Source organism: Agelaius tricolor, unplaced genomic scaffold (assembly GCF_023055355.1).
Source record: "Agelaius tricolor isolate 1412-34295 unplaced genomic scaffold, bAgeTri1.0.p SCAF_84, whole genome shotgun sequence".
NCBI classification, from domain to species: Eukaryota; Metazoa; Chordata; class Aves; order Passeriformes; family Icteridae; genus Agelaius; species Agelaius tricolor.
Genome location: NW_027269344.1, coordinates 253436 through 277208, shown reverse-complemented (window position 1 = coordinate 277208; position 23773 = coordinate 253436). Strand labels below are relative to the sequence as shown.

The 23773-nt window shown below is 53.2% G+C and overlaps 1 protein-coding gene, 1 long non-coding RNA gene and 1 pseudogene across 2 annotated transcripts in view; 2 read left to right on the top strand and 1 right to left on the bottom strand.

The window, feature by feature from the left end:
* Positions 1-8729, bottom strand: part of LOC139585527 (uncharacterized) — a 69246-nt gene extending 60517 nt beyond the window's left edge. Inside the window, exons 1-9 of the mRNA XM_071418338.1 lie at positions 8384-8729; positions 7937-8047; positions 4924-5611; positions 4669-4732; positions 3790-3838; positions 2638-2747; positions 1762-1879; positions 1269-1368; positions 654-850 (exon numbers count right to left, since the gene is read on the bottom strand). Coding sequence (XP_071274439.1) covers positions 654-850; positions 1269-1368; positions 1762-1879; positions 2638-2747; positions 3790-3838; positions 4669-4732; positions 4924-5611; positions 7937-8047; positions 8384-8692 — 1746 coding nt within the window. The 5' untranslated portion in view covers positions 8693-8729. The remainder of the gene's footprint in view (positions 1-653; positions 851-1268; positions 1369-1761; positions 1880-2637; positions 2748-3789; positions 3839-4668; positions 4733-4923; positions 5612-7936; positions 8048-8383) is intronic.
* Positions 1-10047, top strand: part of LOC139585528 (uncharacterized) — a 69575-nt pseudogene extending 59528 nt beyond the window's left edge.
* Positions 10048-11345: 1298 nt separating this feature from the next.
* LOC139585546 (uncharacterized) lies at positions 11346-21548 on the top strand. Its single transcript, XR_011677111.1, has 3 exons — positions 11346-18162; positions 19244-19943; positions 20196-21548. It is a non-coding gene; the product is annotated as an uncharacterized lncRNA (long non-coding RNA).
* The last annotated feature ends 2225 nt before the right edge of the window (positions 21549-23773 follow it).

The window sequence follows — 23773 nt, the reverse complement described above, 5'->3', positions numbered from 1 at the left end:
AGCCCATTTTGCTTCTCCAAATATGGACACCAGCTTTACAGGCCATTTTCCAGATTCAGTGTGGTCTGCCTGTGTTATTTCAGAGGATTCTTCCATCAAGTGCATCTCTGCAGTGCCACTGACACTCAAGTAAATGCATTCCTGATGCCCCATCCCAGAAACTGCCAGGCAAGAAACAGGAGGTTTGTGATGCTGAAAGCTCAGGCTTGGTGACACAGAAAAAAGTAGCTTGGACTAGGAAAGAAATTGTTAGACTATGGGGATGTTAAACCATCATCTTCAGGTTTTAGACAAGTTTCCCAGTGAGAAGAATCAGGGGAGATCATCTTGCAAAACCTCTTTTAGAAACTCCTGCAGAAATCTTGTTGGGTTTGGGGCTGGGATTTGGGGATGGTGTGGGGTTTTCTTGCAAGATAACATTAGAGCTGATGCACTTGCTTCATATTTCCAGGTCATCCTCTCAGCTAGAAGAGCTGCAACAACATAAAGCCCAAAGCAAATTGTTGCTGGAGACTGCAGAACATTCGTCTGTGTGGAGGCACAAGTCCTCTGGGAATTCCCTTCCCATGTGCAGAAACCTCCAGCTGCTGCTCCCAGTGCAGGGTCCCCCTGTGCTCGCAGCCTCTGCAGCCACTGGAGAATTTGCCTCTTACCATGGCCGCCGTTTCCCTGAAGTAAGGAGGTTCTCCTTCCACCATCTCGATGGTCACAATGCCGAAGGACCAGATGTCCACCTTGGGGCCATAAGGAGATCTGGTCACAACTTCTGGGGCCATCCAGTGAGCAGTGCCCACCATGGAGCTGCACTGGTCCTGCTCAGGGCTGAGCTGAGCGCAGAGGCCAAAATCAGCTGAGGACAGAAAGAAACCCTGTCAAAGGCAGCTGCAATGAGGAAATCAAGCACAAAGATTCCCCAGGCTCAGTCTGAGAATGCAGTAGTGAAGTCAGCTGGAAAAGCCCTCAGGGCTGTAGCCAAGGAAAGATGGAACTGGGCCCTTCAAGAAACCCTCAGCTTTCCTGCAGTGGCTTTTACTGATTCCCTTGGAGCTTTAGATTCCCACTGCTGCCCCTCTGGAAGGGCCATGGCCAGAGCAAAGGCACTGCTGGCCCCCTGCTCCTCTCCTGAGCTCTCTGCAGGGGCAGCCGCTCTCAGCTGGCAGCAGGGGCCGGGCAGTGCCCCCAGCAGCCCTTGTGGGGCTCTGGCCCTCCCTGGGAAGCAGCCCCAGCCCCGCAGCCCGGGAGCGCCGTGCCTGGCCAGGAACACCCACCCAGCCTGACAGAGCCGTCCATGCCCAGGAGGATGTTGGAGCTCTTCAGATCCCTGTGGATCACCTGGTTGGAATGGAGGAAATCCAGGCCCTGCAGACACTGAGAGAGAACAAGAAACACGAGGGCAAAAACCAATGGCTGAAATATATCACACCAGAAGGGACAGCTCAGAATTCTGCCAGCAGCAGCTTTGCTGTGACAGGCCGGGAGTGCAGTGCACACAAGCTCCAGGCAAACGGTTCAAGGCAAAGCTGAGAACAGCAAATCAAATCCAAAGCAGACAGAGAGTACCACAACAGCAGGAGAGAGAACAAGAACAGAGTAGAAGTGCAGTGATGCTGGCAGGCCGTTCACTGCAGAGGCTCTTTCTTCTCCAGCTCATAAAAACAACTCAGAAACAAAACCCTGAGCATGGAGCCACTCCTGTTCTCACACCCTGTTTGGAAGGACCATCGTGTCCCAGCCATGGGAGTGACAAGCAGGATCCCTCACCTCCCGACTGACAGCTGCCATCTCTCCTTCAGCCATGCGCGTCTGTCTGACAACGTCCCGCAAAGTTCCTCCATCCATGTATTCCATCACCAGCCAGAGATCTCCATCAACAAGGAAGCTGGAAGAGGAAAGCAATGGCATGGAGATGAAAGTGCAGAGCTCAATTCCCCCATGGAAAAGCCTGGAGTGGAGTTTTGTTTCCAGGTCACATGTCAGTGAGGACAGAATCAGATGGAGAGACATTCCTGCCAGGCTGCACAGTCCTTGAAATCTGCACAGTCTAAAGGGGAAGGAGACACCTGTGAGAAAGGAGAGGCCTTAGATGGCAAGCAGGTGAAAAATGCAGTTTAGCAACAGCCCAGATCAATGTGGAACCACAACCCTTGGCCCCAGCTGGTTCAGCTTCTGAACTCATCAGTTCCACCATTCCCTCCAGAACAAGGCAACACAACTGCCAGGGTTATCCAGGGGAGGAGGCCGTGCAGCACTTGGGACAAAAGCAGTCAGAAAACCTTTCAGAAAGTCCCTTCAGAAAACAGGCAAGGCCAGTGAAAAATGGGCAAATGAGGCATTTCTGGAAACAAGAACTTGGTCTTACTGGCATCTTTAGCAATGGAAAAGGGCTGGGAAGAAGAAGCCAAAGGAAATAATTTCTGCTGTGGTTTATCAGCACTTGCTGGGAGACACAGCAAACGGGGTCAACTTGAAGGAAAAACCAAAGCAAAGCAACAAAAGCACGTGGAGGGAGTGAACTGCCAGGCTGTTATTTTGGGAAGATGTGGCTGGGTCAGGCATTTTCAAAACAGGCTACAGACTCCTGATGCCAGGAAAGGTTAACGCAGGGCCCGGGCTCGGGATCAGAGCTGAAGCACTCACCTGTCCAAAGAGTTGACAATGTTGGGGTTCTTCTTGTCCTTCAGGAGCAGGATCTCATTCACAGCTCGTTCCCTGTTCTGCCCTCTGAGACTCATTTTCTTGATGGCCACCTGAAGGGACATTGCAGCCTTGAACTGGAGGAGTCTGTGGCAGGAGGCCACAGCAAACACGGAGCGAGTCTTTGTGGAGCGACGGAGCCGGGCTGTGCCAAACTGCCTTGGGATGGGACACCAGAGCTCAGCAAGGGCCATTCCCACAGCCCATTGCTCTGCCAGCTGGGGGCTGCTTACAGGACACATGGCCAGAGACATTTGGCCTTGCAAGCTCTGCAGAAATGGTCCCTCAGCTGTCAGCCTCAAAGCTCTAACAACATTCTCTGCACCTACAGTCTTCTCAAATGGCCTCAACACTCCTACTATTATTATTCAAACCCATTTTGCAAGCAGGAGGTAATTCTGGTTCTGTGAAAACAGAGCAAAACCGCCAGGAACCCCTTAGCAATTCTATGGGATTTGGTCATGATTTCAGATCCAGCTGCTCTGTTTGGGATTGCACAACAAAGCAGACACGCACACCCATTGCTCAGGTGATCCCTGTCACAGGCTGTCACTGAAACCAGACCCAAACACAACTGCAGGATTAGGAGAGAGCTTTGCTCTGGACATTCGTCTTCTCATTTCTCTCCCTCTCTCTCTGTGAACAGCTGAAGTAGGGCTAAAACCCTAAATTGAGCCCAAGCAGGATCTCTCCCTAATTAGGCCTTGAGGTATCCTTTGAAAATGAAAGGCAGGATGGAAATAATAATAATGTTATACTTTAGCTAAGAATAGCTAAATAATGTTCCTGTCTGAGGTTGGGATGAAGATAAATTGGGCCTCAGTCTCCAGCAGCTGATGCATTCACACTTTTAGATATGAAGGCCAAGCCAGCGTGTCCTGCTCTGACAGACACCGCTGCCCTCCTTGCATTCCTTTGGCGCTTCAGAAGGACCAAGTCTGTCCCAGCTGTGCTCTGCAGGCTGACACTGCTCTGCCTTCAGAGGAGCAGCCTGGGCAGGAAAGCTCTGCTGGCCCCCAAAGCTGCAGCCACAGCTCCCAGCAGAGGGGAAAGTCCTGGAGAGCTGCCAGACGTGCTGGGCGTGTTGGCACTGACCTCTCCTCCAGTGGCCCTGTCGAGTCCTTTATAAACGGTTCCAAAAGCCCTGGAGACAAAACAGCAGAGAAGAAAGAAGCAGCGCTTTAGGCCCTGGCAGTGAAAGCCAGCCCAGACAGGAGATCTCTGCTGCCTGCAGCGTTCACAAACACCTGGGTGCATCGACCCTTCCAACAACAGCACAGCAGCCACCAGCCCTCTGCCATGCAAGGTGTGCAGGAGAAAACTGAGACCCAACATGAAGGAATTGGGCTGGAGCGAATCCCAATGTCCACCCTGAATTGCTTTAGTTCAAAACCTGAGGTGAGAGATGGCTGTCTAAAGAACTGGAAAAGAATGCATTTCATCCTTTTCCATTTCCTGCCTAAGACCTGCAGGTTCCACAAGGGCCCTGCCATCAGGCAGGTGATGCTTTTTCCCCCAGAGTGCATCAGCTCTGTGCCTGTTACTGAATGGATGGGGTCTGCTACCTGTGCTAGAATAGAGCACTTATTAGTTCATCTCTGGTTTCTGTTTCTAAACCATTAGGTTGATAACCCTGACCAGTGGATATTTTTTGAAGGAAAATATTTGAAAGAAATCTTCTTGAGAACTGTTTTCTGACAGCCACCAGATGGTGAGTTGCTCTTTTAGGCAATCCAGTTCCAGGGACAGAAGATCTTCCAGGTCCTGCTCCTTGCTGCAGGCAGGACACTGCCAGCCTCAGGGGCCTTTGACGGCGCCTTCTGACCACAGTTATCAATTCTGATCAGGACTGAGAGACAGCAGGATGGTAGCCCAGTGTCTGGAGGTGCTTGGAGCTCTCCTGACTTCTCACTTGATCCTGCACCAGCACAACACCCGGCCCTGCTTGTGCAGCAGCAGCTGCCGTGCACTTACCCTTGGCCAATCTGCTCCACTTCCAGGTATTTCTCGGCAGGCTCCTCCTCGCTCACGGTGTTCCCTGAAAGAAACCACGTGGAAGACGCTCCCTCCCAGAGTGAGACCCCGCCTTGGAGCAGAGCCAGAAGCAGCCCCACTCCCTGGGGCCGTGAGCCCCTTGGTGTCAGCTGGGGAAGGACAATAAATGGCTCGGTGACATTCAGCTGCAGAGCAACACTGGGTGCAGCTGATGCCCAGACACACACACAGCACCTGCTCGGGCACCCAGGAACAGAGCAGACGTACTCAGCTGCATCAGGCACAACTCCCCTCTCCCCTCTGGCTGCCCGGCTGTGCTGCTGTCAGAATGTTCAGCCCAGGATCCCACAGCAGAGGGAGGTTCATTGTCCTCTTCCCAAGCAGAGGGAGCTTCTCCATCCTCTTCCCAAAATGCTGCAGCTTCTCCATCCTCTTCCCAAAATGCTGCAGCTTCTCCATCCTCATCCCAAAACGCTGGAGGTTCGCCATCCTCTTTCCAAGCCAGGGGATGTTTGCTGTCCACTTCCCATGCTGGGAGATGTTCACTCTCCTCTTCCCAAGCCACAGGATATCCTCCATCCTCATCCCACACTGGGAGATGTCCATTGTCCTCATCCCACTCCGTGGGAGCTTGGCCACTCTGGTCCCACACCAGGGGACATCCACCGTCCTCGTCCCAGGCCGGGAGATGTCCCCTGTCCTTGTCCCACCCCGCGGGAGCCTCGCCGTTGCATTCCCACCCCGCGGGATGTTCACCCTCGTCTCCCAGAGCAGCGGGAAGTTCACTGTCATCTCCCGGCGCTGAGGGAAGTTCACCATCGTCCCCCAGAGCAGCGGGAAGCTCACTGCTGTCTTCCTCCTCTTGGGCCTCCTCTTCGGAAGCAGAGGGAGCCCCAGGAGGTGCTGGTGCTGCTTCTGTGCCCTGTGGACAGACGGCAGCGTGAGGGACAGGAAGTTCTATCTCAGTTATCACCTTATTTATCCTCAGCTGCACATCCAGCTGCACTACGCAGAAATTTGGTTTGGAGCTGTTCCAACTAACAATGGGCTACAGTCAACATTGCCACTTATTGTTGGGAATTCGATATTCCACCATGGCTAAAGCCAGCAAGCAATCCTCTGCCTGCAAAACCAGACCTGCAGCTCTTCAAAAACTCTTCAGCAGAAAAGGAGAAAACTGCCAGGGATCCCTTTGCTGCTGCTGCTGCTGCAAAGACACTGACAGGACCTTTCCTTCAGCCTCCCAGGCTGGCCCTCGACTGCCACATGCCGAGCTCACAACTTGCTGCACAATTCCAAACACCAAAGGTTCCTTTCCCACTCACCGAAGGAGGAGCTGCTCGGAATCCAGACATGAGGTGCCCTGCAATGGGAGAGGGAACATGAACCAGATGCTGTTAGGAGAAAAACTGCCAGTGCTGGGAAATGCCACGGAGCAAGGCAACCCCAAGAGAGCATTTTGCTTTCACAGCATCCCTCCAGGAGCCACAGTCCCTTCCCACAGCAAGCAAGAGAACAAGCACAAAACACTGGGCTGGGTCAGTTCTTGGCTGGAGCAGCAAAGGGAGAGAGTTCCAGGCTCTGCTGGCACAGACTCCCTGCTTGAGGGAACAGAACCCCCCAGGGCTCATTGCAGATGCTGTGCACGCCCCGCTGGCTGCAGACACCCCCTTTTTCAGCTGCAGCTGCTGGCAGGAGCTCTCCCAAAGCAATGGTGTCTTCATGGCCATTTGGTTCCAAAGCCAACTCAGCTCCAGAGGAAGAACAGAAAGCACACAGCAAGCCCAAAGCCACAGATGCTGCACCGAGGGAAAACCTCAACTTACGTGCCAAGTGGGTTAAAAAATACCCCGAATAAGCCACAGAGTACAGAGTGCAAACTGCAGCAGCCACGTGCTGGATCATTTTGGCTGTGCTGCACACGCCTGCAGCCTGTAGCCCTGCAAGCACAGAAGGACAGGGCTGGGCTGGCTGCTGAGAATGCCTTGGGCAGGAAGATCCTCCGGCAGCGAGCCCAGAGCCACTCTGGGCACTGAGGCCTCCGTGTCCCACAGCAATGGGAACACCACGGGGACGTGGCGCTGTTCCTGTGACATCCCAGCAGCAGCTCACGCAGAAACCGCCTGGAAGGTTCTCCTGTGTCACAAAGGAGCACAAAGAACCCTCCCAGGGCACAGCCCATGGCCCAAAGGATGCAAGAGGAACTCGGAAAATGCAGCAAACAAGGACACCCCATAGCCCAGCCTGAACACTGAGGAGAACAAGGACAGGACCAAAGCAAAGGAAACGTGACCTTTAGTCACTGATAGTTCTGACTAAAAGCAGCAAGCCTTGTTCCATCTGGGATCTTTGTTCTAGTTCTAAAAACAAGCAAGGTCCTCCACTCTAAATACACAGAAGGCAGGAACTGGGGAGGAGGTGGGATTAGGAAGGAGGAGGAGGAGGAGGGAGAGAGGAAAAGGAGGAGCAGGAAGAGGAGGAGCAGGAGCAGGAACAGGAGGAACAGGAGGTTCCAGTGCCCCCTGTGGCCGCAACCACGGGACCATCGCCCCCACCTCGTCCTGCAGGTGAGCGGGGAGGGGGTGGTCGTCCCAAATCTGTCGGGGGGTCCCTGAGAGGGTTTTTTATTGGGGTGTGTTTGGAGCTCGCAGATTGTGGAATTGACCCCAAATATCATCTGGTGTCTCTGGGAGGTTTTGTTTTCTCTGTGTGTGTAGGTTTGGATCTTGCAGGATCCCAAAGCTGAGCCCCTTGGGGGGATCTTTGGGGGCCCACGTGGCCATTGCCCAGTATGGGCAGGGGAGGACATTGGTCCTGGGGACCGCCGGGAGAGCAGAGGAGGGGAACCCCTGGGACCCCCAGAGTGGGGAGAGCAGAGAGGGGCGATCCTAGAGCTGGGGGACCCCGGCAGACTGGAAAGGGGGGGAGCCTGGAGAGGAGGGACCCCTGGGATCTCAGAGTAGAGCATCAGGGGAGAAGGGCCCCCATGGACCCCCAAAAGGCCCTGGATCATCCCTGAGCAGGACGCCGGAGAATGGAGAAGCCCTGGAACCATTGGACCCCCATGATCCTAAGGAAAGGAAACCTCTGGAACCCCAAAAGTGGAGAGATCAGCAATAGGGAACTGCTGGGAGAGTTTTTTGGGGCTGAATCTTGACATTGTGGGGATTTTCATGGACAGAAGACTCCTGCTGACTTCTAGAGATGGACCTGGCCAGGAGGAGCCTCTACTCCAAGGCGCTCCCACCTTGGCTTCCCCAAACCAGGGTCTGTCATTCCCAAGCTGTGGCCAGATGGAGGAGGAGGAAAAGGCCCAGACATTCTGCACAAGGAGGGGCTGCAAACCCAGCCCAGGGAGCTGCAGGGAGGAAAGAGCCCCCCTGAGCCAGGAAGGCAGCCTGAGATCCAGGCAGAGCTCAGAGCTGGTGGAGAAGCCTCATGGCAGGGAGAAGCCCCACAAATGCTTGGAATGTGGGAAGGGTTTCAGCTACAGCTCCACCCTGATGGAACACCTGAACATCCACCCTGGGGAGAGGCCCTGGGAGTGTGGGGAATGTGGGAAGAGCTTCAGGGGGACCTCCGACCTGAGCAAGCACCACAAGATCCACACTGGGGAATGGCCCTAGGAGTGCTTGGAATGTCAGAAGAGCTTCAAATGGGATTCAGAGATCGTCACTCACCAGCACTTGCACACCAGGGAGAGGCCCTGTGAGTGTCCCGAGTGTGGGAAGAGCTTTGTGTGCTGCTCCAGCTCCATCCCCCATGGGAGGATCTGTGCTGGATGATCCCCAGTGACCCCCGTTGGGCAGAGCCCTGGTGACCCCTGTTCTGGGTGATCCCCGTTGGGTAGGGGGAAGGTGCTGGAGAGATTTCTTTCCCTTCTCCTTGTGCTGCTGTGATTTGGTTGGTAATAAATTCCCTCCCTGTGTCCAGGCTGGGTCTGTTGTGCCCGTGCCGGATTTGCTGAGGGACCTCTCCTGGTCCTTGTACTGACCCACATCATTGTCGAAGTGCATGAACATTTGCTGGTTGTAGATGAACCTTACCTGTCCCCTGTTCCTGTACCAATAAACCCAGTTTGCTGCAGAGCATACCCAGACCCATCCTGCCGACTTTGTCAGCTTTATAAAGCAGCCGTGAGCTCCGGGCTCCTGAGTGCCGGACGCTCCAAGGGCCTCGGCAGCGCCAGGACGCTCCAGACTGGGACAGCCAGGCAGGGCAGGAGGAATCACTGCCCCTTTCCCCTCCCTGCTGTTCCATCTCCCAGCCCAGCATCGCTGCAGGACAGCCTCACTGCCAACGCCATCCTGCCAGGGATGGACTGGGGGGATCTCCTTCCCCTTCCCTCTGGCATGGAGGCAATTCCCATCTTCTCCTTGTCCACCCTCCTTCTTCTCCTCATTCTGTCCTACATCCATCTATGTTCCTTTCCCATCTCCTTCCTCTCCTCCTGCCTTTTCCTTTTCCCTTCTTCCTGTCTCTTCCTCTCCTTGTCCTTCCTCCCTCATGCACTGAGCTGTGGACAGAGACCAGGGAGAACAAATCCCTGCCACAGAACCTCGTTGAAGAGGCCATTTGGAACGGCTCCACAGGGCAGGAATCCAATGGGGAGGAAAAGCCCCAGAGATCCCACATGAGGAGGGGCTGCCAACCCAGCCTGGGGAGCTGTGAGGAGGTAAAAGCTTCCCTGTGCCGGGAAGGGTGTGGGGAATGTGAGAAGAGCTTCAGGCAGAGCTCAGCCTATTCCTGGTGCCTCCAAAAACGGCGGTGCCAGATGCAGAGATCCATGGGGATGCAGAGATCCCCCTGCAGAGATCCCCCTGCAGCCCCCGGAGCAGCCACGCTGGAGCACGGGGATGCCTGAGAGGAGGCTGTGACCCCGTGGCCAGAGGGGCCCCGCTGGAGCAGCCTGTCCTGGCAGGACTGACCCCGGGGCACAGTGACCCACGCTGCAGCACTTGGAGGGGGGCTGTGCCCCGTGGGATGGACTCAGCTTGGAGAAGTTCCTGGAGAAGTCTCCGGTGGGAGAGAGCCCAGGGTGCAGCAGGGGAACGACTCCTGTCCCTGAGCAGAGGGAGAAGCCCCGGGGCATGAAGTGAGCACGGCCCCATTCCCTGTCTCCGGCACTGCCGGGGTAGGAGGTGCAGCTGGAAGGAGGGAGGCGTGGGGGAAGGCTGGATTTAAGGCTCTTCACTTACTTCTCATTATCCTGCTCTGAGTTTTTGGAGTTTTCTGTCAGAAATCTCTCCCCTCGCCCACTCATCCACAGGGTTGGGGCAGTTTTCCCTTTTTGGGGGAAATCAAAGCGATTCCTTGATGCTCCTAATTAGAGGTAGCAGTAGTGAGGCTCCGGGGCTTCTCGCTGACCGGAGCCACAGAAGCCGCAGTGCCGGGAAAGCCGTGGAGGGAGGTGCGTAGAAGTTTGTTTGTGTTTCCAGCTCAATCCCCCTCGGGCCCGGGCCCGTTCCAGGGCTGTTCCTCATCTCCGGCTCTGCCCTCACGCAGCCCGGGGGGCCCTGAGAGCGCGGGGCGAGGCTGTGCCGTGTGCAGAGCCCGCCCCCGGCTGCGATTGGGCGATGGTGCCGTCAGTCGCGGACGGCTGACCAATCCACTGAAATGTTCCTCATTTCAGGGATTGCTCAGCAGGAAGGTCAGGAGCTGGAGCTGTCTGGTTGGTTATTCCCAGGGCAGCTTGTAATCTAATGATGCCATTGAAATGAGAAATAGGTTCCGTGGCTCCTGACATGAATTGGTTTGGGTTCCCAGGGGCTGGTCCATGGTGTTATAGGATTTGTTCTGCTGGCCGTTCATCTTTTCTCCATTTTTGGCCGTGCTCTCCAGCAAGGAATGCATCAATTGATGCTTTTCTCTACTTAAATCATCAAATACTTGGATTCCCGACTGATTTCCCTGAACTTGTGGTAGCAAGAACATTTCAGTGCTCTAATACACCCTATATAACACAGACAGTGACAGCACATGATGGAGTGGGCAGAGGGATGATTCCCCCCCATTTATTTATAGTGAAGTTTTCCCAACATTCTTCATTTGCTGTTTCCCTTTGCAGCTTCGCCCGTTTCTGTTGCAGGGTCAGATATCCTCACCCTGGGCTCTGCCTTGAGCTGTGCAAATTCCATCAGTGCAAGCAGGCAGAGCTTGGGCTGAGGGGCAGAGGGAATCAGCCCAATTCCTGCCCCAGGCAAGAGACCCAGGTACATTGTCCAGGCTTTGCCCAGCAGTGTTCATTTGCATTTCTAAAGCTCCTCTGCAGGCTGCCTGGAATGAAGCTTCTCTTCCAGAGCATGACTCATATGCGCTCCACCCCAAAAGCCAGGGTTTGGGGTATTTTTAATTTTTGGGGGTTTTTTTGAAGAGTGTTCTCTTAACGGTTTGTGAGTTAAAGGGTCACCTTTAAAGCTCTTCTAAACGCAGCCTGGAGGTAAACACCAGAAAACGCGGACCAAAATTTTGCCATCTCCACCAGCCAGGCAAACACACACTGAAAAAGAATCCAAAGCAATAAAGATATTTTCTACTTCTTCTGCTGAGAATAAAAACTGATTCTCACCCCCAAACCTAACTGACAATATGAAAGTAGGATTATTTAGAAAAAACATTCTCATGGTGTAATCTTATTCTAGGCAGCCCAGAGTGTGGGTGTGAGTGAGCCCCAGAGTGGAATTGTGCCGTGGTGCTCCCCAGCAGCTGTGGCAGTGCAGGCCCAGCCAGCGCTGAAGCTGCAGCAGTGGCAGCAAGGCTTGGCCCCAGTGGCTGGAGGTGCCAGAGGAGGGTGGCCAGGATTTCCGAGGGTTTGAGCAGAGGATCTGTGGGCAGGCCCAGGGGCTTGGCCCGCTGTGGAGCCCTGGCTGCTGCTGCGTTGCCTTCAGGGCAGGCTCAGGGGCGGCTGCCATGGTCCTGCTGCAGGCGGGAAGTGCAAATCTCCGGGGCTTCAGAGCCCCTGAGGCCAGGCTGAGGGGTCCCCCCGTGTTCAGCTGTGCTGGCGGCTGTTTCTGGCCTCAGGGACACTTGGCATGGGCCCCTTGGCCACCAGTGGTGCTGCTTTGCACTCCTTAGGCAGGAGCCGATGTCCTGGCTGGGTGTTGGCAACAGCAAAGTGCCAGGGCAGGCTCTGTGCCAGCCCAGCTTTCTGTGGGAGAGATTTCACAAGAGACAGGATTCTGGCCACAGACTGCTTGAAACATACATCCCTTATCTCCACCCTGCACAAGGTGGAGAATTACCAGGGTAAGGAATTCCAGACATCAATTCCAAGGGAGATAATTGAATATCTGCCCTGGGTCTGTCTCTTCTTCTTGCCATAGCCAATGGCAAAAGCTGTACCCACGGCATCTTGGTTTTTATCACCAGCTTCCAAAAGTGTTTCTTTATTTCTCCTGACCTGAGCTCAGGGGGTGCCAGGGGTTATGGAGGTCCCCTTGTATTCCTAAAGCTGCCATAACCCCCTGAAGGATCTTTCGAGTAAAATGAGTTCTTCTTTCTGAGTCTATTGCTTCCACAATCCCTTCTCTATGAATTAATTATTTCAGAAATACCCTAATAAGTGATGCAGTGATTGCATCAGTCAGATTGAAGCAGTCAGAATTGCTTTTGCCCCCTGTTAGGTGCCATGGTGTCAGCAGAAGATATTGAAGCCTTCCTGCTCAGGGCATTTCAGTGCCAGGCTCTTACAAGCACCCACAGCTCCTTGGGTTGAGCTGAGCATGGGCCGGTGACCTGCGCTTTGTCTGATTCCCCTTCCTTAATAACAGCCTGTCTTGTAGCTCTTTTCCCTTCTGCTGCCCTTGCAGAGCCATCCACAAACACATTTTGTCCCTCAGGCCAGGGAATGTCCCATCAATCTCTCCCAGCCTGGGTCTGGAGCTCTGTCCCTTGAGTGCAGTCCTGGGTTCCTTGCCAGCCCCTCTCCAGGCTGTTCAAACAGGAGGCTGGGTTAAACCCTTGCCCTGTCCTCAGTTCTGAATCCTCCTGTGCCACTGAACAAGTTTCATACTGTAATAACCGAGCCCTGCTCATCCATTTAGAGGCTCTTTTGGTTGTCAGAGCTTTAACTTGATGCCAGACTTGAACTCTAGGAGATCCTCCTGTTGTCATCAGTTTTCAGGCCTCAGTTCCCATGTGAGGTGTGTCTGCACAATTCTGCAGACATTGAGGCCACTCTGGCCACTGGGTTAAACATTTTAACACAAGAATTCTTCGGCATGGCCCTGTTTAACATCCACCTACAATTCAAATTCTTTCTCCCTGTCTAGGAGGGCCAGGGCAGGAGCCTCAGTTAATTTGCTTTTTAACACTTGAAAATTCTGTGATTCCTCCTTGTGTCCATCCATCCAGTTTCTTGACTGGAGTGTTGTAGGGAGAGATCCCTGGCTCCAAAACCCTGCCTTTAAGAGAGAGTCGGTAATAAGCTGTAAGCCCTTCCTTCCCTCTCTTGGAATAGGGTATTGATTTTAAATCAATACAAGCAACCTCTTGTCCTTGTTGCTTCAAAGTAATTTGGTGAGGGTCCATATCTAATTTTCCCTCTTTCCCTGGGACTGTCCACATTTGTGGGTTCACTTCAGCATAGGCCTTGCCAGACATTTGACACATAAGTACAACATCATAAGCCTCTGTATCACCTTTTACAATATAAAAATCCAGCCACCAAATTCCTTCCCAGTAAATTGCAATCACAGTAGGAAGAAAAAGAAATTAATTTATTTCAAGCGTATCCCCTACATCTCCTAGTAGTGGTTGATGAAATCATACCTGCTCATCTTTCCCACTTATTCCCTTAATAATTAAACCATGCCTTTCCTATTTTGCCCATTAGGTCTAAGATTCAGAGTGGATTGAGAGGCCCCTGTGTCCATCAGGAGAGGCCTCCTCTCAATGCCAACCCACCTGAATGTTCTCAAGGGCTGCAGTGTGGAGGGTCCCTGGTGTGATGGGAGCTGTGACAGCCCTGCCAATCCATGTCCATGAAGGGGTGGACTTGCTGGTCCTGAGGGTGCTGCTGTCTGTGCTTGCAGTGTCCTTGTGCCCTGCAGCTGGAGCCCTGATTCCTTGCCAGGGGCTGTTTGGGTGGGCTGTCCCCTGGTGAGGAGGGCAATGCCTCTGCCGGGTGCTTGTGGCCGAGCCCGTGCCCTGGGTGCTGGGGCCCCCTTGGGCCCTGGGGTTGATCCCTCAGGGGCTGTAGGAACTCTGCCCTGGCCTTTGCCTTCAGCCTGGCCTTTTTCTGCTCCCTTCTTGCATTCACCTGCTGGGCCTTTGTGCCCAAGTGCTGCAGGGCCTTCTTCTGCCCCTCCTGCAGCCCCCCTCAGTGCCTGTGGGTGCTCATCCTCTGAGAGCTGCTGAGCTTTCTGCAAAGTTTCTGTGGTGATCCCAAGAAAAGAAAAGAAAAGAAAATCTCAGTCCTTCCTTGTATAATCCACATTTCCCAGGTGTTCCTTGCTCCTCGTCCCTGTGCTCAGGGTGCCCTGCCCAGCCCGTATCCCAGAGCCGGTCCCTGTCCTGCCGCAGTGTCCAAAGGCGCCCCCCGGCGGGCAGGGCCGGCAGCTCCACGGGGCCGGGCAGCGGCCGGGGCGTCCCGCAGCCTCCTGGGGGCCGGGGGCCACTGCCGGCCCTGCCCGGGGCTGGTGGGGTCAGGCAGCGCCCGGCGCTGAGCCCCGGCTGCCCCACAGCCCCGGCCCGGCCCCGCAGCTCCCCCCAGGCCCCCAGCCCGTGCTCCCGGTCCCGCACCTCTGCGCCCGCTGCTGCCGCTGCCCCCCACAGAGAAACCCCCTGAAACCCTGACCTCCTTGTTTTCCTCTCCTGGAAACCGGGGATACAAATGATCAGCTGGCAAATGTTGAGGATAAGACTCTGCTGAAAAACATCCAAATTCTGAGTATTTTTCTCTTCCTCCCCTTTTCTTTTTCTCACCACATAGATTCCTCCTGCTGCTTCCTGCCTTAACCAAATTCCTGCACACTCCCCTTCACCCAGTCTCTTCCCAGCACACCAATGCCATCCATCCCCTGTTGTCCTAATCCCTTCTCCACTTCTCTTATTGCCCCCCTGGGTGTCCAAGTCCTTAATTGCCTCTGAGGGAGTGTGCAATCTACCTCACCCTTCTCCCAAGGGACCCTTCAGAGATATTTTGGGATCATCATCCCTTTGGCACAGGACCCCTTCCTGGCTTTCCCTTTTCTGTCTCCATGGGTGCCCTGCCGTGCTCACTCCCCAAAGATCCCAGTGCACTCACTGATGAGATTTTCAGTGCTCTCTCCCTGCTGACTCTTCACAGCCCCCCCTGATGTGCCCCTTGTCTGTCTCCTGGTCACTCTCAGGTACCCAATCAGTCCCCGGTGCTGCCGCCCCCAAGGGGGCCGATCACCCAAACTGGGTGAGGCACCTTCAGCTGCACTCACTGCCCGCTGCCCCAGACGGTGGATGGAATTCCGGACGAGTCCCAAGGTGTGTGGAAAAATTGACTTCACCAGAGGATTCTGTCCACAAAGCAGACAGAGGAGTCCTGTAAAAGTAATTTCATTCCTAAAGAAAGGGAGAGGCCATGGGACATTTCCTACAGGGTCTCTCCAGTTGGTGGAGGACACAGCCTCCTGTTCATCCTAATTTTCCCAGCTGCATCTCCCTCTTCCTTTCCGCATTGGGTGGTGTACTTGAGAGGAAGAGACTTCCCAATCCACTTACTACATATCCCCTTGATATGCTCCCTACTTTTGTGTAGCAACCGATATTCATGGCTCTGTGAAGTCTTTGTTGTTCTTCTTCTCGAAGTTCATGAATGTGGCAGGACCTTGGCTGAGCAGCAGTCTGTGTCATCAGTTAACAACATTTTCTTAAACTGATGGCTTCTCCTGTCGCTTCCTTACGTACAAGTTCCTGGCTCTATCTCTCAGCAGATTCACAGCATCTGATTGTAAAGACACTTTCCTCTTCTTCCTTTCATGGGGGTCCCCCGTTTGTGGGATATCCCCCTGGAGCTGTGTGTCCCCCCTTGCTGCAGCCCCAGCGCTCAGGCAGCGCTCAGCCAATCAGAGCACGCGGCTCTGATGACTCAGCAGTTGCCAGGCAGACCCGCAGCTCCCAGCGTTCCCCACCTGCGCCCAGCGCCCCCCTCGGCCCCAGCGCCCCCCGCGAGCGGAATTTGGGGAGGTGGGAGTGGGGCAGCGCCAAGGCCGGGCCCCCCCGCGCTGTCCTGGCGGCAGCGGCTGCAGTGGGGACCGAGTGCGGGCGGGAGCGGCCGAGAGCCCAGCGCTGCCCCAGCCCGACCTGCCCCAGCTCCATCCCTGCCCCTGCCGTGGGATGCTGTGGGTCTGGGGGCAAGAGGGAGCCGGCAGCGGGTGCTGGGCCTGGGGCAGGAGGAGAAGGGAAGGAGAAGCAGGGTTGAGGAACAAAATGGTGAAACCCTGGACGTGGGAGGAGAAGGTGGGATTGTGCAGGAGAAGGAGGAATAGCAGGAGGAAGAGGAGTGTGAGGAAGAGCAGGAACAGAGGAGGAGGAGGAGGAGCAGAAAGAGGCGGCACCACACGGTTCTACTCCTCCCTGTATCTGCAGCCTCCCCCCCAGCCCCAGGAGCTTTGTCCGTATGCAGCAGGTGACCAGGGGAGGGGGAATCCATGATTTTCACAGAGGCTGAATCTTGGGGTTTCTGAGCTTTACTGGGCAAATGTCGGTGCTTTTGTTTTTTGTGAGGGCTGAATCTCTGTATTTTGAAGGAGGTTTTTGCTGAATATTGACGTTTGGGAAGTTTTTGATCTGCATCTTGATGTTTAGAGGATTTTTGTGCTGAATCATGGTATTTTGGAGGTTCTTTCAGACACAAGATGCCCAATGACTTTCCCAGATGAACTTGGGCATGGAGGTTTTCCCAGTCCAAGCTGCTGTCCTCTTGATTTTTTCTGCAAACCAGGATTTTTAATTCTCAGGGTGTGGCCTGATGGAGGAGGAGGAAAAGCCCCAAATGTACCTCATGAAGAGGGGCTGCAAACCGTACCCAGGGAGTTCTGGGGAGGAAAGAGCCCCCATGAGCCAGGAATGCATCCTGTGATCCAGCCAGAGCTTGGAGCTGGTGGAGAAGCCTCATGGCAGGGAGAAGCCACACAGGTGCTTGGAATGTGGGAAATGTTTCAGCTGGAGCTCCAGCCTGAGGCAGCACCAGGTGATCCACACTGGGGAGAGGCCCTTTGAGTGTGAGGAGTGTGGGAGGAGTTTCAGCCACAATTCCATCCTGATCCAACACCAGAGGATCCACACTGGGGAAAAGCCCTATGAGTGTGGGGAATGTGGGAGGAGCTTCAGAGGAAGCTCAGCATTGATTCGGCACCAGGTGGTCCACACGGGGGAACGGCCCTACACCTGCTTGGAATGTGGGAAGAGCTATGGGTGGAACTCTGACCTGAGAAAACACCAGTGCACCCACTCTGGGGAGAGGCCCTACGAGTGTCCTGAGTGTGGGAAGAGGTTTCACAGGAGCTCCGATCTCCTCAAACATGAGCGGATTCACACAGAGGAGAGGCCCTTCCGCTGCCCTGACTGTGGGAAGGGCTTCAAGGAAAACACCAAACTCACCATCCACCAGCGCATCCACACTGGGGAGAGGCCCTACGAGTGTGGGGAGTGTGGGATGAGCTTCTCACAGAGCTCTCACTTGACAGAACACCAACGGAGGCGCCACTAAGGGAAGTCCTGTGAGTGCCCCACGTGAGGGAAGAGTTTGTGTGCTGCTCCAGCTCTGTCCCCCATGAGACGATCTACATTGGATGATCCCCAGTGAGCGTTGTTGGGCAGAGCCCTGGTGATCCATGGTCCTGGTGATCCGTGTTGGGAAGACACCTGGCTTGGAGGCTCCACATCTTCCTGGTTCCCTGTGGGTAGCTAGATAAACCCAGCAGCAGGAACATCCATTGGGACACAGACCTACAATGGGAATTCCTTGGGGAGGGCAGATTTGTTGACTTTCAACCCCATAAAATCTCTTGCATTCAATCCTATCTTCTGGTGACATCAGGGAGTACTGAATGGTGTTGAAGGTATGTTCAGGGTGGACTATATGATGTTTGTATCCCCAGTCTGTTCTGTTTATGCTTTAAAGCTTTAAAGTACCTTTAAGACTTTTCCTGAGAGTGAAGAGGGAGAGAAGAAATGAAGAGTTTGTTTTCAGAAACTGCACTCACTCCTCCACATTGCTGCTCCTGCACTGTGTTGTCTGCGGATGGACAGACAGCGGGACAGAGCTCTCCTTTGCTTTTACTTAGTTTTAGCTAGCTGAGGCAAAGTAGTTCCCTACTGTGGGGTTTTTTCCCTTTTCTTTGGACCTGCTTAAACCTGCTCTGGCCTGAACACCAGAAGAGCACGGGCAGATCACACCTGTGGCCCACCAGGCCGGGCCTGGGCCGCGGCATTTCCAGCGCCAGAGGGACTGATAAGGGACTGAGTGAGCTGAGCTACAGCCCACAGAGGGACTTGGTGAGTTTGTCTCTCTTTTAGAGCAGCAAGAGGTTTTATTGTTTAATATTGTTTAGGTTTTATTGTGTAATAAACAGTTTTTTCCACTTTTCTTCAAAGAGTCATTTTATTTTTCCTGAACCAGTTGGGGGACACATGGACATGGAGGGGGACATAGCCATTCATGGGGATGTGGGTGGACACAGGCATGGATGGAGATGTGGGGAACAATGACAGGGATGGAAACATGGTGGGGAGACAGCCATGGGTGATGACATGGTGGGACATGGGCAGTGACATGTGGGGACATGGCCATGGCTGGTGCCATTGCAGGGGATGTGGGGGATGCTGGGTTGGAGGGAGTTGAGGGTTCCTGGGAGGGATTTGGGGCTTGCTGAGGCCTTTGGGGACCCCAGGCCAAGTGGCTCTGGCTGTGCTGGGAGACCATGGGGGAGGTTCTGGGGCAGCTGCTCAAGGACCCCCTGAACTGGAGCCCCAGCCAAGCATTGGGCTCCTGGAAGGGGATGAACATCCTTGTCCCCAGGAAGAAAATCCCAGCCCCCCCAGGGTGTCAGGGGCAGCTGAGAGGCCACAACAGGAGGGGAAAGCCAGACAGAGCTGTCACACTCTTAAACTACACCCCAAAAGTCCCAAAACTGAGGGATTGCTCCCAGGAAAAAGCAGCCAGGAGATGCATGAATTGAGGGAAAGGGGGGATGTGACCCCCCAGACTGAGCAGGAGGGACCTGCATCCCCCAAAACCAAATAGGGATAAGAGGTGGAGCTGAAGGCACGATGGGAAAGGGGTGGGAGTGCAGGGAAAAAGAGGATTCAGAGTGGGAGAGGGATGGGATCCCCAGATTGAGTTGGGAGGGGTCCTTGGGTTGGGGGAACGATAGGAGAGGGGAGGGAAAGTTGGGGATGGGATAGAAAAAGGGTGGTTCCGTGGGGATCCCACTGTGTCCCCATCGCTTGATCCCTGGAGTGATTCCCTGGGGCTCTGGAGGGGAATGGATCTGCACTGGGTGGATTCCCAAGCCCCCTGTCCATCCCTGGGGGGCTCATGGGGCTTTCCCTGGTTCCCTCCACCCAAATGCTGCAGCCATGGGAGAGAGAAGGGTGTGAAAGGAGGATCTGGATTGGGCACAGAGGAGGAGCAATAGGAAGAGGAGGGAGAGAAGAAGCGGAGGATGGGAAAAGGAAGAGCAGGAAGAATAGAAAGAGGAGGAGCCGCAGCAGAACCACGCTGTTTTCCCACTCGCCCGCTGAGTCTGCAGCTCCCCTGGCCCTGGCAGCATCTATCCCCCCCAGATCTCACAGGTGAGTAGGGAGGGGGAACTCACCCCAAATCCATTGGAGGATCTCTGGGAGGGTTTGTTTCAGGGGAGGGGATGTTTGGATCTTGCAGGGCCCCAAGGGTGAGACACAGATGCCCCTTTGGAGAACTGTGGAAGGTTCCTGTGGCAAACTGTCTGTACTGGCTGGGGCAGTGGTACCAGCTGGGGGGGACATTGGTGTTGGGACTCTGATTGGCATCAGAGTGGGGAGAGCAACGAAGGCCAATCCTGGAGCTGGGGGATCCTGTCAGCCTGGAGGGGTGGGGGAGGCTGGAGATGAGCAGGGTCTGGGCCCATCCAACTGTGAACAGGGCGGTTACTTTTTAAGCTGGACTTGGGAAGCAGGACCAAGGGCCTCACCTGTTGTTTTTCCCCCAAGCCAGGATTTATCAATCCCAATCTTTGTCTGGATGGAGCTGGAGGAGGCTGCGAGGAAAAGGAAGATGGCCTGGGACACTGAGGCAGGCAAGGAGGAAGTCACTGCCCCTTTCTCCCTCTCCTCTGTTTCATGTCTCAGCCCAACATTTCCTCTGGCTGCAGGACAACCCCGCTACCAATGCCGTCCTGCCAAGGATGAACTGGGGGGATCCCCTTCCCCTTCCCTCTGGCACAGAGGCAAATCCCATCCTGTCCTTGTCCACAGCTCCTTCCCCTTCTCATTCTGTCCTTCTTCCTTCCTCATTCCTTCCTCTTCTTTTCTTTCCTTTCCTTCCCCAGGCACTGAGCTGCAGACAGAGACCAGGGAGAGCAAATCCCTGCTGCAGAACCTCATGGAAAAGGCCGTTTTGAGCAGCCCCATGGCATGGGAATCCAATGGGGAGGATAAGCCCTGGAGATCCCACACAAGGAGGGGTTGCAAACCCAGCCCTGGCAGCTGTGAGGAGGAAAGATGCCCCCTGTGTCCAGAAGGCAGCCAGAGATTCATTCAGAACTCAGAGGTGGTAGAGACAACTCATGGCTGGCAGAAACCCCACAAGTGCTTGGAATGTGGAAAGGGCTTCAGCTGGAGCTCTGGAGCTCAGATGTGATCTGGCTCCAGGTGATCCACATGGGGAAACGGCCCTACAAGTGTGGGGAGTGTGGGAAGGGCTTTGATTGGAGCTCCAACCTCATCAATCACTGCAAGATCCACACTGGGGAGAGAACCTATGAGTGTCCCGAGTGTAGGAAGTGGTTTCTGAGCAGCTCCAATCTCATCATAATGAGTCAAGGGATCAGCTGGAAATGTATTTACGATAATTGAAAACTGTGGTTGAGTCAAGGGGCCAGCTGGGAGTATAACTGAGATAGTAGAAGATTGCATATTTTAGTTAAGATTTTAAAATTAGTTAAGAAGGTATGTTAGCTAAGCAAAAATCACATAGGTTAGTGAAAGAGTAACAAATATATTAGAAAGTAAAGCTCGGAGTGACAGGGATAGATGTAGCAATTGTGGAGGAGCAGAGACGATAGAAATATCTTGCCTTAAGAATAATCAGTTTGGAGAGGCTTGGACCATGACCAGCAGATCAAAAAGTCCTGCAAACTCGCCATGGGTGAAGAGTTTACCATGAGGAAGAGAGCTTTCTTCTTCACATACGCCCACTCCCTTATTTCAAAATCCCACAGACCCAATTAAGGCAGTGCAATTGCACAGACATATTAGGTATTCAGCTGATTATAATACAAAGTGGGCAGATAATGATTATCTATTATGCATCCTTAGAAACCGCTTGGATATGTAAAACCTTTTCTGTATAAATAGAGAGCAGGAGTCTGCAACTCCTTGCACATCCATTTGGAAATGATTCCTTATATGTTCAGCACTGCGATAAAATACCCTTCTTTTCAACTTTAATTAGTTGAAGAGTTGTCTGTCCGGGCTTCAGTACATCAGCAGATTCACACAGAGGAGAGGCCCTTCCACTGCCCCGACTGCGGGAAGGGCTTCAGGCGCAACTCCACCCTCGTCACCCACAGGCACATCCACACTGGGGAGAGGCCCAATGAGTGTCCTGTGTGTGGGAAGAGATTCTCCAGAAGCTCTCACTTGGGCCAACACAAATGGAGGCACCATTAAGGGAAGTCCTGCCAGTGTCCCCCATCCCGGTGTCACCCCCTTTTTTCTGCCCTCAGAGCTCCTGAGCCAGTGGCAGATGCTCAGTGGAAAAAGGGGTTTGAAGCTTTGTTTGTGAAATTTGTGGGACATGCAAACCAGAATATTGCAGCCCTCATGACTGACCACCTGGCCGGAGAAGGAAGCCACTCAGACCCTGTTGGGCAAACCCACATTCCTAGTGAGGCCCTTGAGGGTATTACTGAAGCTGTGCATAGCACATTTTTAAAGGTTCCTGATGCTGTGAGCCACCCAAAAAGTATTTACTTATGTAAAGCAAGGACTGGCGGAGCCTTATATGCAATTCAATGGCTGCTTGAAACAAGCTCTTAAAAGACAAATTGAGAATGACATTGCCAGACAGGTGTTGCTTTCAAAATTAGCTGCTGAAAATGCTAATGAGAATTGTAAAAAACTTCTGAAGTCCTTGTCTAAGGAGGAACTCACCCTGCTGTAAATGATAGAGGCATGTAACCACCTGTGTGCCTTCAGCATAGGGCAACTGTTACTAATGAACCTTACTGTGGGGGCTGGTATAGCAAATGCCTTTGTGTGGAAGGGGCCAACAGCGGGCCTGTTAGCTAAAGGAGTGAGAAGAAAGGTAAGAAGCAAGAAGTTGATAAGGATTCTCTCCAAGGCTGTAACTAAGGAGATACATTTGGCTAAAGAAAATGCAAACTCAGGCTGCAGAAAGATTATTGACACTTTACCTGGGGAACCCACATTGCCTCAAATGATGACTGCTTGCTCAAAAGTTGGTTCAGTAGAGCATAAAATAGCAGCTCTTGCTGCAGTTCTAAGACCTTCATCAAAATGCTATAATTGTGGACAGCAAGGGCAAGTAATGGCACAGTGTAATACCCAGAAAATAACATCTAAGCCAAGCGCAAACAGCAATGTTGTGTGCAATTGTTGTGCTAAATTTGGGCACTATGCTAAACAATGCAGGAGTAAATATCATGCAAATGGTCAGCTGTTGCAGGGAAACAGGAAGAGGAGCGCAAAGGCACATGTGGGAAAACAAATACCCCAACAACTACAGCAGCAAATATGGGCCTCCCCAGCACTGCAAAGCTAAACATTTGTGAACAATACTAAGGGGCAACAAGTGGGTCTGCAGGGATTGATATACCCACCGCTGACACAGTAACCATTCTGACAAAAGAAATTTGCAAAGTGCCCCTCGATGCCTATGGTTGAATAGGACGGGGATTGAGTGCATTTTTGATAGGAAGATCAAGTACTACAATTAAAAGGTATTCATGTGCATTTAGGACTTATTGATGCTGATTATTTAGGACAGATTCATGCTATGGTACACACTGATGACCCTCCTGTCACTATTCAGAAAGGAACTTGCATTGCTCAAATTGTACCTATTGTGAGTTCTGTTCCAAATACAGTGGACCGAAGTCGTGGCACAGGAAGTTGTGGATCAACAGGGATACCTCAAGTGTTCTGGGCTGAGAAAGTTACGGAGAACCATTCAGAAAAGACATGCATCCTCACCACCAGTGGATGTCATCCAGGAACCATATCAGTAACAGCCTTGATTGACACTGGAGCAGATGTCACAATACTCTCGTGACTTTGCTGGCCTCAATCGTGGCCTCTCACTCATGCAAGTTTTGGACTTCTGGGGTTGGGTGGTGCTACAACAGGTGGCCTGTCAGCCATTGTAATTAATGTGAAACATCCTGATGGCCAACAAGCTAACATCAGACCCTATGTTGCCGATGCTCCTCAAAGTTTGTGGGGACGACATTGTTTATCTCAATGGGGTGTCAAAATACGTATTTTTAATAGGGGCCACTGTGATGCAGGGCAATGAATGTCCAGTTGTAGCCTTGATATGGTTGACAGATGAACCTGTCTGGGTTGGCAACCTCCATCACATTAATGTTACTTAAGTCATCAGTTCATTTGCTTCCCACAGGAGTTTTAGGACCATCCAGGCAGCGTATGCATGCATTGTTTTTAGGTTGGTCATCCATCTCCTTGATGGGACTTTTTGTTCTCCTTGGGGTTATAGACTCTGATAATGAGATTATGATCATGGCCTGGACACTCCAACTGCCTTTCACTGTTCCCCAAGGAACTTGAATAGCTCAACTGATTTTATTGCCCCAAACCATGAGCATACCTTTTACAGACGTAATATGAAAAAGGGGATTTGGGTCTACTGGAACACCCCAAATAT